General features: G+C 35.5%; 1 protein-coding gene and 1 pseudogene across 1 annotated transcript in view; one reads left to right on the forward strand and one right to left on the reverse strand.

Moving 5' to 3' along the window:
* LOC102886131 (src kinase-associated phosphoprotein 1) overlaps positions 1–20637 on the reverse strand; it is a 65598-nt gene that overhangs the window by 35597 nt on the left and 9364 nt on the right. Inside the window, exon 2 of the mRNA XM_015599109.1 lies at positions 3348–3453. Within this exon, the coding sequence (XP_015454595.1) occupies positions 3348–3453 (106 nt within the window). The remainder of the gene's footprint in view (positions 1–3347; positions 3454–20637) is intronic.
* On the forward strand, positions 7853–7968 carry LOC112473364 (annotated as a pseudogene).

A 20637-nucleotide genomic window follows, 5' to 3' on the forward strand; every position in this document is an offset into this window, starting at 1 on the left:
AATGTCCTGGGGTTTGTGGGTTTTGACCATAACCCTGTTACATAAAATTATTTCTTTATTTCTTTCCATTCCAATGTGCTATCAATCTACCTGTCTCTTTTTGAAACTCCTTTAGGTTTCACAAAAGGAAACAATACTCCAAATTTGTTTCTATTGGCTCCGGCCTTTACAGTGAGCATAAAGGACTAGTTGTTCCAAAATAAGCCACTGTGAGAGAATTTATCCCTATGTCGGTAATAAAAATATTCTATTTTCTTCATCCCTTCCCCCGCTCTCCATGTATTCTTCCTGTCAGATGGCTTCCCCTGAATCAAACCTAAAAAATGCTCTGTTTCTCCAAATGCATAAGAATGGCATACAGCGTCTGAGTGTAGACCATGTCTGCTTCATTCCAGGTGTCTCACATCTGGTACTGATCCTGCAGTGACCACTGTAATAAAACAGGAAGAGCCACTGCCTGGCTTTCATTCTAATCATTCTCTAAAGAGCTCAATGAAAACTTGGACTAGGAATATGAAAGATGCAGTTTTCAGGGAGAAGACTTAAATGAGGAGGCAGTTTGAAAAAGAGCAACAAACATCACAGCTCAGGACATTAAATACCACAACAGGGCTTCATCTCCTTGGCATCGCAGACTGTCATCCATTTTTTATCTTACATGGAAAACATTATCCTTCATTGGTCACACTGTTAAACCAAAAAAACTCATGTGTAGGTAGAGATACAGATACAATTTTACTTTTTGTTTTTAAGTCTGGGAGGGGCGAGAATAGCTAAGCTACTTGTACTGAAAAACAGATGAGCACTTGGAGGACACCCATGACTCCTGACATAAGCAAAATTTCCTAAGGTCAGTCACTCTAGACAATAGAAAGGTGGTAAATGGCACATTATAACAGCTGTGATGGAGTCAGATGCTTTAATTTACAGCAAGTCCACAGCCTTGACAAACACTACTGAATTCCAAACCCCCATAAAAAATAAGGCCATACCCCTAGAGTTCACCAAGAATCAAAGGCAGTGTTATTTTCACTTCTCTCCACCCCTTTCATTCTTAAGCAGCACAACATGGAGGAAAGAAAGGAACTAAAGCAAGGACATGGCAAAGATACAGTTGTACCTTCCAAATGAGCCCTGATGTGCCAAATTATAGTTTTAGATAGGTTCCTACCCCGACCCAAGTTTACCAAATCCTTAAAATATTATCGCTTTAATATGACTAAAAATAAAACTTTAAAAATAACTTTCTACAATTCTTTTCACGTTACTCAGCATTTAACTCTCGAGTTTGATGACTTCCAAATCTCTTTTTGGACACAACTGCCCCACAACAAAAGTACAAGCTTTCAGTGCTTTCAAACCAACTGGTATCGATATATATAAGTGCAAAACACTGATCAGTCATAAATGAGACTACAGAGGCAATATGGCTGAAGAAGATGATTCAGTAAAACAAGGGTTACAGTAACAGGATAATGATTGAATGGGTAGATATAAAGCAACTTCAAACAGCTTGCCAAAGGAAAGCCTCATTTTTCCATTTTCTTGTGCAGTATCTAATTTCTGGCTCCTCATTTCCTCCGTGATCTGATAATTTTGAATTCTAAATAAAGTGTCATCTTTCTTGCAACAAATCAATGAACAGAAAACACCCATCCACAATGCAGATGTTTCCTAAAGCTTCTGCTGATGATTTCCTGAATGTCTATCCCACAAACCACACAGCAAGTTCTTTAAGAACAAGGAAACTTCTCTACACCATAACAAACATAGCTTCTATGTGTGTGTGCATGAGTGTGTGTGTGTGTGTGTGTATACATTTTAAAAAAAGAGGACTAAGAAGTAATACGCAACTGATAACAATGAGTCACCACAAAATTGCCTTTTGTTACCAATTTCAGGTTGAAATTTAGCCCTTTCCAAATGCTGTGGTACAAACATATGAAAAGAAAATTCCTACTCATTGTATATTTGTCCCTACAGATACAGTAAAATTGTTTTTGTATTCCTTATAACAGATTTATACCAATAGCACCCCCATATACACAATTATATTTTGGGCATCCCTCTCCCTATAATACAATTTAAAATAATTCCACCTGTGTTCCTCCTGCTAGCCTTATAATAATCCTATAATATAAAGATCAGTTTTGTATTATTAAAAAATAAAAAATTCTATGGGTTACTAAGTAAGCCTTCAGGGTCACAACGAAGCCTGAGCTTATCTACTAATAAAGTAACATACAACAAAGTTAGTTTTTAAACACTCTTCCAGCCTACCAAAAATTATAGATGTTCTCACTTTTGCAAAAACCTCCCATCTTCTGTATTCAGTTTGTTTCAATTATTCAGGGCAACCCAGGCTGATAATTACACAGTCCCCAGTTGCTGAGTAAAAGTGATGCTTAATTAGCCAGCAGGAAAGATCGATTAAGATCCAGCAGGGCATCTTGTGAGGTTCTCTCACATTCCTGGAGGGAATAGATTCTGGCTGTGCCCTTTGAAAGGATAAAATTCCCTGCTTCTAAAGAGTTTCAGTGAGGTTTCTTAAGTGGATACTAAGATCGGTCAGCCACACGAATTAATTCCCAGTTATAAACCTGCAGATGCTCTCCCTTTTCTAAGAGAACTCGGTTCAAACATTCTGAATCACATTGCTATGGCGTTGGAAAAGGCTTAAAGTAGTATTCACTGATCCCCAACTTTCATTTAGTTACCACATTTTTAGTAAGAAGTGGTTGAGAAATATATTGTAAAGGAATTTTTCACTTCTTTCTCCCCCACACAGGTGTATGCATTTGTCAGATGCTCACATTCTAAAAGTCACAAATTAAGTCAGGACCTTTTTTAAAAAAAGAGAAACTTAAAGAGCACGATATCCAAACCCAATCTGATTCCAATATGGTCAAAGAATCAGTCTAGGTTAAGTTTTCTATTAGGAAAGGAGATGTGGAAATAAAACTAGGACAAAAAGTCACAATGAAAATTAATGACCTCACACTGCCTATCGTCTTCCCTTTAGTAACCTGGATAAGCATAAATGTTTAGCTTTTCACACATTTTGCAAAAGTGTTCAATAAAGACCAACATAACAATCCAAAGCTAAAAGTAGAATAATTATCTTAAGATATGTAATTATCAAAATATTTACATTCTGGTAAACTACATAACTATGCCTGCCTACCTCCAATCCAATGCAGAAAATATTTATTAAGCCTCTACCTAGTATAAAAAACTCTGATAAGTATGTCTTACCTTGTTAATTTATACAGTATTAAAGTAGACTTTACTAATTATAAATTGTTTTAAGGCTTAGGAAGAAGAATAATCGAACCATTTGTACAAACCTAGTTTTGATTTGCTGAAAGCCCCGAAGAATGTGGTCTCTGTGGTCCCTGGCAACAGCACTGAGGTTCTCATTCCTCAAACCTTCCGCCAGAAACTCCTCAGCATCTAAAAGAAAAGAAAAGTTGATCAGCAGAAAAGATGTACTGAGGGAGAAAGAGGAAGATCTGAAGAATTAAAAAATAAATATTATTTTCTCTTTAAAAACTTTAAATTTGCAGAACAATGTGAACGTACTTAATGCCACAGACCTGTCCACTTAATAATGGTTAAAATGGTAAATTTTATGTTATGTATATTTTACCAGAATAAAAAATAAATAAAACTTTACATATGCCTATAAGTGATACTTTTCGATAATCTAAGAACTCGTTTTGAATTTAGAATGCATATATTAAAACAAGAAAAAACTATTTCCTAAACCATTTTAAAGAAAATTTAAATAGGAATTACCACTGATGGCAGAGGATGGACTGTCATTTTCATAAACATATAAATATTACAAGCACTTCGTAAAAGGTCACAGGTCAATAGAAGCTAGAAATACCAATAAACAGAGCTGAAATAAAAAATAGAGCTAACCTGTAAAATCAAGAACAAAAAGGACAGGCATTAAAGAAGAAAAATTAATCAACAGATGCATCATCAATGAAAATGACAATGAAACCAAGTAAAGGAACCCACATGAAAAAGAAAAATGTGTCCAAGAGAAGGAAACTGCAATTAATGTGAGCATAGATTATAAAATAGGGATATGAAACAAATATATAATATGAAACAAATCATGTTATGTTGAAAGAAACTGGGAAGGGGGACCTACAAATTTTCAAAGACAAAATACTGTGATAATGATTACAATTGCTAGAAATACTAGCTACATGCTTTATTATGCATAAAAGGGTTATCATCCCTAAAAAGTATATAAATAATATAGTTAAAAATTTTCACCTCTAAAAATAGTGCCTGTAATATGAAACTGTATCATATATACTATCAAAATAAGGTTATAAATTTATACAGTTGGGTTACATAAGCATGCTTAAAATTTTGTTTTATACTCAGAGCTTTCAGCGACACCAAACAAAAAATCCTAGATTGCCATCACCAAGACTTTTGATGAGGATACAGGATTTATATACAAAAATCAACTGTATGTCTATATAGTAGCAATGAAGATACTAAAAATAAAATTAGAAAAGTTGCATTTAAGGTAGCACAAAATAGAGTTAAACACATAGGAATATATTTAACAAAAGAAGCATAGAACTTAAACTCTGAAAACTGCAAAATATTGTTGAAAACGTTAAAGCCTTAAATGGAAAGGCAGCTCATGTTCACAGATGAGAAGACTTACTATTGTTAAAATACAAGTATTCCCCAAATTGATTCAAAGATTCAAAGCAATCCCTATCAAAATCTGACCTGGCTTTTTTCTAGAAATTGACAAGCTGATCCTAAAATTCATTTGGAAAGTCAAGGGACCCAGAATAGCCAAAGCAATTTTGAAGGGAAAAAAAATCTGGAGGACTCACATATTTCATTTCAAAATTTACTACAAAGCTGTGGAAATCAAGACAATATGGTACTGGTGTAAAGATAGACATACAGATTAAAAGAATAGAATTAAGAATTTAGAAATAAACCATCACATTTATTAACTTTTGACAAGGATACCAAGACAATTCAATGGGAAAGAATAGTTTTTTTTAACAAATGGTGCTAAAACAACAATATCCACATGCACTACAATAAAGTTGAACTCAAACAATATACAAAAATTAACCGAACCAAAGACCTAAATGTAAAAGCTAAAACTGTAGTACTCCTAGAAGAAAACAGGTGTAAATCCTTGTGACCTTGGATTAAACAATAGTTTCTTAGATATAACATCAAAGAATAAGCAACAAAAGAAAAAATAAATTGCTTATCAGCAAAATTAAAAACACTGTGCTTCAAAGGATGCCATCAGAAAGTAAAAAGACAGCTGATAGAATGAGAGAAAAATTTTGCAAATCATATAGCTGATGAGATTTATATGTAAAATATACAAAAAACTCTTACAATTCAATAATAAAAAGACAAATAATCCAGTTTAAAAATGAACAAAGGATATGAATAGACATTTATCTGAAGAAGGAATACAAATGGCCAATAAGCACATTAAAAGATGCTCAACATCAACAGTCATCAAATAGCCATACAAATTAAAACCACAATGAGATACCTTTCACACCTGGGAGGATAGCTACAGTCAAAAACTGGACAATAATGAGTTCCAATCAAGACGGTGGAATAGGTAAATGCTGTGCTAGCATCCTCCCACAACCATATCAAAATTACAAAATTACAGAACAACCATCTTTAAGAATCGCCTGAAATCTAGCTGAATGGAAGTCCTATAATTAAGGATATACAGAAGCCACATTGAGATTGGCAGGAGGGGCAGAGACAAGGAAAGGGCTGGGCCCATATTCACGTGTGGCAGTTAAAAATCAAGAGAGAGATCTCTGCTGAAGAGGTCCTCACCAAGGAGCAGAGGGTTGCAACCCCACACCAGGCTCCAGATCTGAGAAGAGAAGTCCCCATAACTTCTGGCTGTAAAAACCAGTGGGGATTGTGGCTGAATGAGATGGAGGGCTACTGAAGTCCCAGGAATTCCTCCTACAGGGCCAGTACACAGAATAACTCACTGATGGACTCATTTGCTCTGAGCCCCGGCACTGGGGCAGCAGCTCAAAAGATGCCAGAGACATACAAATAAGAGCTGAATTGTCTGGCTTCAGGGCAAGAGCTGGAGGGCCGGCTTTCTTCCAGCCAGAAGTGCTGGCAGAAGCCATTGTTCCTTTGTTGAATCCTCCACCCCTGCCTCGACCCAGCCTCTACATGAAGGCAGCCATCATATCTGAGTCTCTACCAAACTAGCTAATGCCATTCACCCTGCTCTGGTGATTTTCTGAGACCCTGCCCCATCCAACTTGTGGGCCCACCCAAGCTGCTTCTATTGGCTTTTCCATACAAGCAGCCTGTCTTGGCTCATGTTTCAGACTTTCCTAAAATCTCTCAAAGGTTCACAAATCCCAAACAAGCAGCATCTGGTCTCAGTATGTCCCATACCACTTGCTGAGCAGCCCCAAGCCCAGCACTAGCAGCAGACGGCCTCAGTTCGTAGCTTAGCTTTTCCCAGGCACCACCAACCCCAACACAAGTGGCATCAATCTGAAGATTACTTTGTAGCTCACAGTGAGTGGCCCCAGGTAGGACCCAGGCAGCGGCTGACCTTGGCCTGCACCTAAGCACCTCTCAAGATGCACCAAAATGAGCACACCTGGTGGCCAGCTTCAGACCACACCAGAGCACCATCCAACCATCTCCACTATGACACACTCAAAAGGAAGACGGGGCAGGCATTAAAGCCCTGCTAAAGCAAATCCTGCTCCATAGGGTCAGCCCCCGCACAATAGCTCCTCCACTATAGTCACAGCCAGTCCTCACAACCAATCAGCCTGAGAGTCAATCCTTCCCACTGACATACCAACAGCAATCAAGGCTCAACTACAACAGGAAGGCACACACAACCCATACTAGGGATACACCTGGAGCACTCAGCTCAGGTGACCAGTAAGACTGCATCACTGGGCCCCACAGGACACCTACTGCATAAGGCCACTCTACTAAGAATGGGAGACATAGCAACTCTACCTAATACATAGAAACAAACACAGGGAGACAGTTAAAATGGGGAGACAAAGAAACATGTCCCAAAATGAAAGAATACAACAAAGCTCCAGAAAAATAATTAAACTAAATGAAAAGAAGCAATCTACCAGATACAGAATTCAAAACACTGGTTATAATGATCTCAGTGAAAACTTCAACAAAGAAATAGGAAACATAAAAATGAAGATAGAAAACATAAAAAAGAACCAGTCAGAAATGAAGAATACAATAACTGAAATGAAGAATACACTACAGGAAATCAACAATAGATTAGATGAAGCAGAGGATAGAATCACTGCTTTGAAAGTTAAGGTATCAGAAAACACCCAATCAGAACAGCAACAAGAAAAAAGAATCCAAAGAAATAAGGATAGTTTATGGGGCTTCTGGAACAATATCAAGCATACCAACATTCACATCATAGGGGTACCAGAAGGAGGAAAGAGAGAGCAAGGAATTGAAAACCTATTTGAAGAAATAATGACTGAAAACTTCACTAATCTTCCAAAGAAAATAGACATACAAGTCCAGGAAGCACAGAGAGCTCCAAATAAGATGAACTCAGAGAGGCCCAAACCAAGACACATCATAATTAAAATGCCAAAGGTTAAAGACCTTTTAAAGGGGAAACTCAAGAGAAACTCCCTCTCTTCCCCTCACTCCCCTTTGCTTTAATCACAAGCACTTAAAAGCAGCAAGAGAGGACCTGGTTCCATAGTGCAGCAGTTAGCACGTCTGCTTTACATGTAGAAGGTCCTGGGTTTATGCCCCAGTGGAGCCACGGTCCATGGTCTATGGCCATGCCACCCTGAACAAGCCCAATGTCCAATCTTGGAAGTTAAGCAGGGTCAGGCCTGGTTAGTATTTGGATAGGAGACCATCTAGAAAGACCAGGTGCTGTAGGCATAAATAATAATAATAAATAAAAATAAAACTCAACAGAACCTTCGCAGGCCAGAAGGCATTGACATGAAATATTCAAAGTGATGAAAAGCAAGGACTTACAACCAAGATTACCCTACCCAGCAAAGCTATTATTTAGAATAGGAGGACAAATAAAGAGCTTCCAAGACAAGAAAAAGCTAAAGAAGTTCACCAAATGAGTATTACAAAAAATGTTAGAGGGACTTTTTTAAGAAGAAGAAAAAAAAAAGATAAAAAATATCAATAGTAGAATGACAGTAACTACATATCTATCAACAATTACTTTAAATGTGAATAGATTAAATGTTCCAATCAAAAGACATACAGTGGCTGAATGGATAAGAAAACAAGACCCTTACATATGCTGCCTATAAGAGAATGGAGAGTGGCCACTATATTGGATGGTGCAGGTATAGAAGATTTAAATAATATAAATAATAAGATAGGTAATAGAAGTGAACTAAACTCTGTAACCTAAAAATAGAATACACTCTTTACGTATGGCATGGAAATTTATAAATATTGATTAAGCACTGGATTACAAAGAAACAATAATTTTTTAAAAACTCAAAATTAGAAAATCTTATTTTATGACCACAATGAAATAACACTAATTTTAAAGAGCAAACAAATCCCTTCATACTAAGACACTGAAAACACACTCCTATCTATATCGTGAGTCAAAAAGGAAACCCCAAACTACAATTACCACCTATTGAAAAAATAGCCTGTGTAAAATATCATATGACCAGCATTGTACAGTGTGACAAATCATAGACTTCAATATTTCCAGTATTAAATAATAAAGAATGAAAATAAATTCTATAAACACCAAACTCAAGAAATCAGAAAAGAGCAATAAAACAAGCCTGTGGAACACAGGAGAAAGGAAACAATAAAGATAAAAGCAGAATTACTAAATCAGAACAGTGGTTATCTAACAGTACTCTCTGGAGTCATAAACTTCTGATAAGAAAGAAAAGTTGGGGGAGGTCAAGTGAGTGGGAATCTAGGAAACTCCCTCTCTTCCCCTCACTCCCCTTTGCTTTAATCACAAGCACTTGGCTTTTATCTATTTTTACACTGGGATTTCACACAAAATTTTAATTTTGAAAAGGGTTCCATTGCATGACTTAGTAGTTAAAAACCACTGAACTTAAAAAGTGGAAAAAAGTACAAGAGCTGGGATTTTTCAGTGGTAAGGGGGAAATCCAATAAATTGATAAACCATTAGCAAATGTAATTAAGGAAAAAGGAGAGAAAGCACAGAAATGAGGCAGAATAAAGGGGAGTACTGACAAATACAGAAAAATTTAAAAGATAATGTGATGAGATTTCAAGTTATTTTAATTTTCTTATTTGTGCTTTTACATACAATTTGAGTTTTATGAGAGTACATATCACTTTTCCCCTTTAAAAGGTAATTTTCAAAAATAAAGTGCTATATAAACAAAATAAAATGCCATGCAAAAAAATTTGAAAATCTCAATGAAACAGTTTCTAAGAAAAATATAAATTTCTAAAACTGAATTGAGAAATGGAAAACCTAAATACTGAATAGATGAATAACCAGTGTATGTGTGTGTGTGTGCGGGGAGGGAGGGATGGGGTGGGAATGTTTCCCCAACAATTTTTAAGAAGTTCAGATTCATATAGTTTTATAGATGTCTTTCAAACTTTTAATAAATAATTCTGACACTATATAAACTATCCCAGAATACAGAAGAAGAGAAAAAGCTTCTCAAATCATTTAGAAAAAGTAGCATAAACCTGGTTCTAGAAAAACACAAAAAGGAATCAGTTTTAAGTTAATACAGATTTTTAAAAATTCTAAATAAAGTAGTAGTTGATCAAAACTAGCAGTATATTAAAATAATGATACACAGTTTATCCTAGGAATGTAAAGATGTTTCAATATTATTAATCTAGTACATATTTATTTAACCGGTTAAAAGAGAAATTTATACAAGCTTCCTGGTAAATGGCAAAAACCTCATCTGATAATATCTATTTGTGACAAAACTATATTAAATAGAAGTAAAGGAATACCATCTTAACCTAAAGAATATATATATATATTTATATATTCATACATATATATACTCAGCATCGTATTTATGGCTGAAAAACTAAAGTCATTATCATTAAAGAGCAAGATTGGTTTGCCAGCTACTCTCATTCTCACTATCAATTAACATTGTTCTGGAGGTTTTAGACATAAAGAAGCCTAAAGAGGAGAAAAAAACTATCATTATATGCAGATATTATAACCAAATACATATAAGCTTAAAACTATGAACTTGAAACTTTTAGAAATTGCAAGAATTCATAGGGTAACCAGAAGATAAATATTTTAAAAATCAATAGCTTTTTGTGTAACAGTAGAATAGCTTGTGTTGGACTAACTTTCCCACAGTTAAGAATTGTCAGCAGGGGACAAAATATAAAAATACAACTATTTTAAGGCATAAAACAGCAGCCAAAAGAAGGCAGAAATTGTCAGGGATTTGATCTTTGAAAGAAAGGAACTGTGGGGTGAGACTTGTGTTTATACAGCTTTTCACCTAAGGTTACTCCTAACCCATGTGCTATAGAGTTGCTGAGGAGCACCCTTAGACAAAAAGCTTAGTGGACTGTGGGACATCAAATGCCAGAACTTACATACTATATTTAGAGTCCTGGAAGAAAAGCAAAACAAGAACAGGACAGAAAATGTACCAGAAGAAACAATAGCTAAAAATGTTGCCAGTTTGGTGAAAAACATCAATTTACAGATTCAAGCAGTTCAGTGGACCTCAAGCAGGATAAATAATTAAAAAAAAAAAAACACACACACACACACACAAAACTAAACATTATGGTCAAACTGCAGAAAACCAAAGATAAGAAGAAAAATTTCAAAGAAGCCACAGAAAACGACTCATTATATATAAGAGAATAAAGATAGAAATGAGAGTTGACTTTTCATCAAAAATAATGGGAGCTGGAAGACACTGGAATGACATATTTAAAGTGCTGAAGGGGGGTGCGGGGGAGGACCTGTCAACCCAGAATCCTATATCCAGTAAAAACAGTTGTCAAAATGTGAAGGCAAAATACAGACATTTTTCAGATAAATAAAAACTGAGAAAATTCTTTGCTAGGAAAGCTGCATAAAATTGTACGCTTGAAACCTATATAATTTTATTAACCAATGTCACCCCAACTAATTTAAAAAAAGAAAAAGAAAAAAGAAATCTAAAAGAAGTTCATCAGCTGAAGAGAACCGATACCAGAAGGAAACTCAGATCAACAGGAGCACCAAAATGCTAAGTATGTGGGTAAATATAAAATATTCTCACTTTTTCCCCTCTTATTCTTAATTTCTTCAAAAGATAACTGGCAATTTAAAGCACCGATAAACATTGCATTGTGTGGATTATAACATATGCACATGTAAAATAAATATATGACAACAATATAAGAGAGGATGGGGAAAAGGGAATAAATGAAATCCTTTTAGTAGTAAGATATTCACTCTCAGTAGACTGTGATAAGGAGCATATTGTAATCACTGGAGCAACCCTAACAAACAAAATAAAGAGGTCAATGTTCACCTAAAACTAATGTAAAATAATATTGAATGTCAAAAACAATCATAAAGATGTAGAGTTTTAAAAATAAATTAAAATGGAATACTGAAAAGCATTTGATTAATTTTTTAAAAGACAAGTATAACGAAAAATATGTGACAATTGTAAAACAAAGAGTTAAATGTAAGACCCTAAATCCATTCATCACAATAATTATGTTAGATGTAAATGAACTAAACACTCTAATTAAAAAACAGAGAATGTCTGGCTAAATAAAAATATAAGACCCAATTTTATTCTGTCTACAAAGGACATATTTCAAATATAAAGATACAGGTAGGCTGAATATAAAAGAATGGAAATGATACAGTATGTAAACAGTAAGCATAAGGAAGTTTGAATGGCTGTAGTAATGTCAGACAAAGTAGACTTCAAGACAGGGAGTATTACCAGAGAGAAAGAGGGATATTTCATTAACGATGAAAGGGCCAAGTCATAAGAAAGATATAACAATCATAAATGTGTATGCGTGTAATAACAGAGCTTCAAAATATCTGAAGAAAACTCCAACAGAACTGAGAAAAAGTCATATCCACAATTATAGCTGGAGATTTTACCATCCTCTCTCAGAAACTAATAGAACAACTAGACAAATAATTAGTAAGGAGATAGAGACCTAAACAACACTATCAATCACCTTGACCTAATTAGCATCCTAAGAATGCAACATCGAACCACTGTAGAATACACATTGTTTTAGGTGCACATGGAATGTTCACCAAGATATACCTTATTCTAGGCCATAAAATAAGCCTTAATAAACACTAAAAGTCTAAAACTTTACAGAGTATGTTCCCTGGCCACAAAAGAATTAAGTTAGAAATCAATAACAAGGAGATATCTAAAAAGCCTCAACAATTTTAAACGATATAAATCAAAGAAGAAATATTCTATTTTGGACAAACTTAATATTTCAAATAGAATGATTATAAAATACATCATCCCCAAATTTGTAGGATGTGTGGATGTCCATGCATAAGGAACATATATCGTTATAAATGCTCGTGTTAGAGAAAAAAATACAGTTTAAAATTAATGATCTAAGTTTCACCTTAAGAAACTTGAAAAAAAATAGCAAATTAAATCCCAAGTAGGAAAAAAATAATAAAGATAAGAGCAAAAATCAATTAAATAGAAAGCAGAAAAATCATTGATTGGTTCTTTTAAAAGACCAATAAATTTGATAAACCTCTAACAGGTTTATCAAGATTCGTTGTAGGAAAAAAGAGAAAAACACAAATTACCAATATCAGGAATGAAGAAGGGACATTATGAAAAACTTCACAGAAGTTAAAAGAATAATAAGGGGATATTAGCAACATCTTTTTGCCAATAAATTTGATTAACTTAGATTAAACCAACAAATTCCTTGAGAAACACAACTTACCAAAATGTACACAAAATGAAATACAAGATCCAATTAGCCCTATATCTACAAAAGAAATTGAATGCATAGTTATAAAAAACCTTTCCAGAAAAAAAAAGCCAGGCCCCAATGATTTCACAAGTGAATTCTATCAAACAGTTAAGGTAGAAACAACACCAATCTTATACAAACTCTTACAGAAAATAGAGTAGGGTGAACACTTTCCAATTCATTCTGTGAAGCCACTATAAAACTGATATTGAAACCTGATAAAGATATTAAGTGAAGAAAATTTACAGACCAGTATATAATAACATTTCCCCTTCAGTTTAGAAGATGATGTTACTCACGGTGAATGTGATCTGAAAGTGCCTGAGCAGTGCAGCTCAGAACACGCCACTTACCACCAAACAGAGAAGAGACTTTAAAAGATGCCTCAATACATCACCTCCCTTATTTAATCAAGTTCACCACTTTGTCTGATGGGTTTTCTATTAGGTGACCAATCATTTTAAAACAAAATCTTTTGTAATGTAAACATCATATCATACCACATCAGAAGACCTTGGGCTACCTCTGAGGTAGATACTATTGTCCCATTTTCTGGATGAAAAAGCTAAAATTAAGAAACTTGCTCCCAAGTTATATACCTAGCAAGTGGTGTAGCCAAGATATGAACCCAGGTATTCTGGCTCCAGAGCCTGAGCTCTTAATCATATCCTGTACTGCATATTAATGTAGTAATATAAGTTCAGGTAATAAATTATGATGCAAACATTTTTGAATACTATGTAACATTAAAGCATTTAGATAGATTGAGAGGAAGAAAGGAAGAAAATATATTTCTCAGACTTTAGAAAACAAACACAAACATTTTACTTTTCTTGTAATAAAAAAGGTATTACTCCTCATTGTAAAAAATTTGGAAAATAAAGAAATCGATATAAGGAAGAAAATTACAATTACTTACAATCCTACCACTCTCAGTTTTTATTCTCTGCTAACATGACCTTTCATCCTCATTTACAAAAATTAGATATCAAATGTTTTGAGGTTTTTACACTTAACATTGGTTATATCTTAGATCCATATAACGAAATATATAGCCATTTAAAAATAATATTCATGAAGAAAATGTAAGTAATTCAAAAGATTTTCACAGTGTATTTTCAATACAATACTGAAGAAGGAGGAGAAAGAGGAGAAACAAAGTTGGAGGACTGACATTACTCAACTTGAAGTCTTACTAAATACTACCATGATCAAAAGTGGTATCATCGAAAGAACAGACACACAGATCAATGGAATAGAACAGAGAGCCTAGAAATAGACCCACGTAAACACAGTCAACTGATCTTTGACAAAGGAGCAAAGGTAATTTAAAGGAGAGGACAGTCTTTTAACAAATGGGGCTGTTATTCACAGTAGCCAAGGCATGGAAACAACCTAAGTGTTCTTCTATGGATGACTGGATAAAGAAGATGTGGTACATATATACAAAGGCATACTACTCAGCCATAAGAAAAGATGAAATACTGCCATTTGTAACAACAAGTATGGATCTTGCGTTCCATCCTAAGTGAAAGAAGACAGAAAAGGACAAGAACCATATGATTTCATTCAAATGTGGGATACAAAGCAGAAAACGGCAAACGAATAAACAAAACAAACAAAAAACTCATAGACGCAGACCACAGTATGATGATTACCAGAGAGGAAGAGGGTAGGGGAAGGATGAAGAGAGTAAAGGGGGTCAAATATATAGTAATGGAAGACTTAATTTTGGGTGGTGACCACACAATGCAATATACAGATGATACATTATAGAATTGTACACTTGAAACATATAATTTTATTAACCAATATATGTATCTCCCAATAAATTTAATAAATGAAAAAGGTGGTGCTGGAACAACTGGACAAATGAAAAAAAGACAGATCTTTACGCCCTTCATAAAAACTAACTAAAAGTGAAACATAGACCTAAATATAACATGCAAAACTATTAAATCTTAGACAATAACATAGAAAATGTAGGTGGCTTGGGTTTGGCAATGAGTTTTTATGCACAGCACCAAAGGCATGACCCATGAAAGAAATAATTGATAAGTTAGGCTTCATTGAAATGGAAAACTGCTCTGCAAAAGACAATGTTAAGAGAATGAAAAGACAAACCATGGACTGTTGGAAAATCTTTGCAAACTTGTATCTGATAAACCAAATGTACAAAGAACTCTTAAGACTCAACAATAAGAAAATGAACTACCCAATGTAAAAATGGACAAAAGATCTGAACATACACCTCACCAAAGAGGATATACAGATGACAAATAAACATAAGAAAAAGAAGAGGCGCAAGTATCCAGAACAGCAAGGAGAGGAGTCTAGAATGAATTAGAGTTGGAAACATCAGTAAGAACTCACGTTTAACTTTATAGATACAGATAATTATATGTAGAATTTTTAATTGATATACATATTCATAGGGTTATTATACAAACAGATATTTCTTTGCTTTGTTAGCTGAAGAGCCTAAAAGAAACGAATCTCAGCAACAATGAGCACACCGAACATCCAGATTTGGTTTCAAATTCGGTTTTAATCTTCAATAAAAGGAGCCAAGGCTTCTTGGAGAGATGGCTGATCCTAAGACGAGGGCAAGAGATACACAAGATGAGCCTGAAGCATGGAGCATCTTGTATTGCCAGAAAGTAAGAAAGTGCCTACACACACACACACACACACACACTCACACACACTCTCTCTCTCTCTCTCCCTCTCTCTCTCTCTCTCTCTCTCTCTCTCTGATGGGGCATGTCAAAAGGGGCACAGAAACCAAGTAAAAGAGCTCCCAGTGGTCAAAGCTAGAATGATTTGAGCAATAAAATAAAGTAATACTGGATTACAACTCAAAGTATAAAATAAGTATTCATGAGTCCATATAAACAAGTAACTGAACAAATTAATAAATGGGGGAGTAGAGACAAATCTCTAGGCAGAATAATTCCAAAAATGTATGTAGCTACTTCACCTTAAAAGGAGAGAACATAACTCCCACCCCTTAAGTGCTGGCTGCACATAGAGACTTCCTTCCAAAGAACGCAGTATCGAAAGGGGAAATAGAGTAACTTTACTGTGAAGAACCCTGACAGACACTACATCAGCCAGGTGATCATGGTCAACATCACCAGTCACAAATCATGTTCATAGTACATACCCTTGACATGTGATGAGTGTGGCACTTTATCTCTGTGATCCTCCTCCCCCCAAAACTCATAGCCCTAGTCTAATCACGAGAAAAACATCAGACGAATGCTAATATAGGGGCATTCTGCAAATATACTTGACCAGTACTCCTCAAAACTGTTAAGCTCATCGAAAACAAGGAAAGTTTAAGAAACTGACATAGCCAAGAGGAGTCTAAGGAAACCCAATTAAATGAGGTATCCTGCATAGAAAAAGAACATTAGGTAAAAACTAAGGAAAACAGAATAAACTGTGGACTTTAGTTAATAATGCAGCAATATCGGTTCAATAATCATAACAAATGCATCCCACTAATACAACATGTAAAAATGGAGGAAACTGAGGGGAAGGGGAAAGAGGGGAACTCTGTACTACCTGTTCGATTTTTCTGTAAGTCTAAAAATTTTCTTCAAAAATAATGTCTATTAATTTTTAAAAAGTGGTATATGGTATAATCTGAACATTTTGAAAAAAAAAAAAAAAAGGAGGAGGGGAGGAGGTATTGGGTTAAATTCATTCATTAACCCAATCTTTTTTGAGTTCTTCTTACAGGCCAATCAGGTACCGCAATAAAAACCAAAATATTAACAACAATCATCTCTAGGTGGTAGCATTATAAGCACTTTTATCATCTTCATACTTGTCTATGTTTTCTATATGTTCTAAATGTATGTGTTTGAGTGTGAAAAAAGAGTAAAGTAAAAATCACGATGCAAGCGTAAGGTAATACTACTCATTGTTTGGATAGATAGACTTTAATTTTTGTTCCTCGTCCTCATCTCGCTCCGTGGCAATGGGCTGATCTGGTTCACAGCTGTGAACAGGAAAGGAAGCCACACAAGGAGAGAGAAAGTGGGGAACAAAGAAGACCCAGTAGGAGACAGTCAAAGTGTATACTTTACTCCTATAGATGATAAGTACATGTATTATTTTGAACTTCTACTCCCCTTGCTAAATTCTTATAAGTAAAATATCTGATGTAATTATATTTGTATATACTACAATTGTTAAAAGGGAATCAACAGGATATAATTATCTCCCACTGATGTCACTAAGGACAATTTGATATTTTTATTATGACTTTACTTTTTAAGTTTCACTTGAAATTATTTTTTTGAAAGCCTTCCTTTCAAAACAGTTTAAGAGTTCACATGTTAATTTAAGCCCTTGTTCCTTCACCTGCAAGTGTCATCTACTCAAGAGAACAAAATGACACAAAGATAACCTCTTCCATCTGTCTCATTAGTTTTTTAAATCTGATCTAAAAATACACCTACAACTTACTAAATGAACAAGTGTATAACATAAAATAATTAAAGAAAATATAAATAATCAAAAGAAAGGGATACATGAGAAATTATATATCTAGTAATACATATACTTTCCAACTCATTTTATGACATCAGCATAACCCTGATATCAAAACTTGATAAAGATATTAAGGAAAGAAAATTACAGACCAATGAATAATACATTTGCCTTTCAATTTAGAAAATGATGCTACTTATAGTGCTTATGACCTGAAGATGTTTGAACAACCCTGCTCAGAAACATGCTCCTCACCACTGAACAGGAAAGAGATTTTAAGAGGTCCCTCAATATATCACCATTTGTTTTTAACGAAGCTCACCACTCTGTCTGGTGGGTTTTCTATTAAATGATCAACCTTTTACAAACATGATCTCTGCTAAGAGTTCTATAAACATCATGTCCTGCCACATCAGGATGCCTTGTCTCCTGCAATTGCAAAACCTGCAGTGAAGACAAATACTGTGTAAGAACACGCTTGAGGCACCTCTGATATGACAACACTCACTACACATAATATCTGGTGACCGACTGAAGAGTGAGCAATACCACAAAACAAAATCAGAAATATACCATAAAAAATGCCACTTTTTTCTAAATTCTTCAACAAATATTTATTGAGTACTTATTACATTCTAATTACTGAAAAAGTGAATAAGACAGATCTAAACTCTATCTTAAGAGTTTAGAGTCTAACAGAGAATACACAGTTAAAAGACAACTAGAATAAATTGTGGTATGAGTTATAATAAGAAAAGTGAGGGGGGCACAGGCCCACGGTAGTGGCACCTAGTCTAAAGAAGAGGTTAAGACCTCTCAGAGAACTGACCTTTCCTCTGAAACCCCCAAATTAGCAGGCCAAGTATGTATGTTGGGGGTGGAAAGGATGTGGGGAGTTGGAGGAATGAGGAAAAGACTGGCACAAACATGGGAACATCATGTGTAAAGGTGCTTAGGCGACAGATCTCAGTTAAGTTGGGGGGACAAAGAATTTTGACTTGGAGGGCAGAACATAAATGTTAGGGGCAAGAGGGAATGATTATTCTGAAAGTCAGGCTTGTATCAATATTCAGCATTTTTTACTAAAAGTAATATATAATGATTTTAAGTCTCATACTTAAACAGTGAGCACAGCTTTGGCAAAGATGATCTTCTTACTGACCTAATTCATAGCTGCCCTAAAACATAGATTCCTTGGCTTCCAGGCAGTGTATCTATTCCAGCAAGTAAGAGCAGAGAAAGAAAACAGGAGAGGAAGACAGAAGGACAAGAGAAACAAGGGCATGTGAAACACTGCAGACATATGACCGCCACACCCCTGGGAAAAACCGCTGCAGGATCTGAGGCCAGCTGAAAAGATTCAGACTTGGCAGGATGCACCCAAGATCACTAGGTGTTGTAGACTGGTGAAAGTTTCTGACATTCTCCCAAATCTCTGACTCTGTCCATTTACAAGGCTACTCTTTTATTTATTTGGAGGAGAATGACATCTTATGGGTCATATTTTTCAAACTACTAAAAGATAAAGGTTGCCTCCATCTGTTTTCTAAGTAATGCTCCTAAAACACTGAAAGAAAAAAAAATTTAAGTTGGTATTCCGTAACAGTTGCAAATATTTTGTTGTTGTTGATAAGTATTTCTACAACTCAAAACTTTGCTTCAATCAACCTTCTACACGGAGGCAGGATGAATGGCCAAATGCTGCTGAAAACAATTCCACCAACCAAAAACCAATCAAAGTGTTCCAGAGGGGATATTTTGCAAAAGTATTTGAACTACTAAAGCAGAACTCACATTTCTAAAAGAAGGATGGCATAAATTTCTGCCTGTACTGGCATTATACCCAAGAAAATATTTGAGATTTTTGTCTATACGCAAAAGGGTTGGTTAGCACAGGCTAAAGTGACTCACCAAATTAATTCTATTAAGTTTAATGCAGGGCAGTATTTCAGGTCCTTTCTTTAGTTAAAAGAAGACCCCAAGTACTTGCAGATATTCTTTAAATGTGAATGGTTGTCCTGGCTGGGCGTGAGCAGAGAAATATCCATTCTCTTGCTGCTGCTGATTTTATGGTCGTTTTACTTCAACAACCCTCTGCTGACTTTCCCCATCATTCTTCACTCCATCACCTAGGGCCCTTCCTCTTATTACAGCACCTCCAAGCCTATTTGCAGCCATTCTTTCAATTGGAGATGGAGTTGGAGGTGAGGAGGCAGGAGAAGAGGAGGAGATGAGGAGAGAAAATTCTCTTTTTTCCCTTTGGATCCCTCCACTGGCTCTCAGTTCCTATCTAGGCTCTCATGCTGGTCCATTAAATGGTGTCTTCCTTAATCCTCAGAACCCAAACCTGGCTCCCACCCAGCTCCTCACTTCTTTCCCAGCCCTGCCTATTGGAGTCATTTCCCAGTCACAAATACCATCAGAGCTTGGAATTAGGGAACAGGTAGAGACAGAACGGGCTCACAGGGAGTGACTCAGGCTTCAGGACAGAAAGGATTTCTAGAGTCCCAAGTTGGATGATCATCCTCCATCAAAATATTATATCTATAGTCCTCTCCTCTAGGTATAATATTTACAAGGTAGTTTTTTTTTTTAATGGGTTGGCCTGGGAATTGGCTTAAATTTTTTTTCCCAATAAAAAAATTGTTTCTATGAGAAAACACCTAAGTAAACATTGGAAAACTACTTATTCACTGATGAAAAAAAGAAATTCTATTTCAGCCTCATCATTGCCTGAATTTTCAATGGTATCTAGTGGTTTTTTTCCTAATCAAAAGGAAAAGGTTCATCTTGTAGATGCTTCATTCTGAACACTTTGAAGGGGTTAAAGCCCTAAACACCAGACATCACCTCTCCAGGATGGAGATGGTACCCTATGTGCGGAAGGGCGTGGGGAGAGGTAGAAAAGGTTTGTTGAGATTATGTTGCAGAAGAGAGGGGAGACATAGGGGCGGAGGGACTCCCAGGAGGGAGTTTAGACTGATGGTGGTAGGCAGGAAGTAAATATCTGTTTGCATCATCCTCAGGACTTCATGAGTGAACCGCTAACAGCAAGCCAGCCTTTCCAGTAATAGACTGCGCCTACCCACCATGCCATGC

This window comes from Pteropus alecto, unplaced genomic scaffold, assembly GCF_000325575.1.
Source record: "Pteropus alecto unplaced genomic scaffold, ASM32557v1 scaffold98, whole genome shotgun sequence".
NCBI lineage: Eukaryota > Metazoa > Chordata > Mammalia > Chiroptera > Pteropodidae > Pteropus > Pteropus alecto.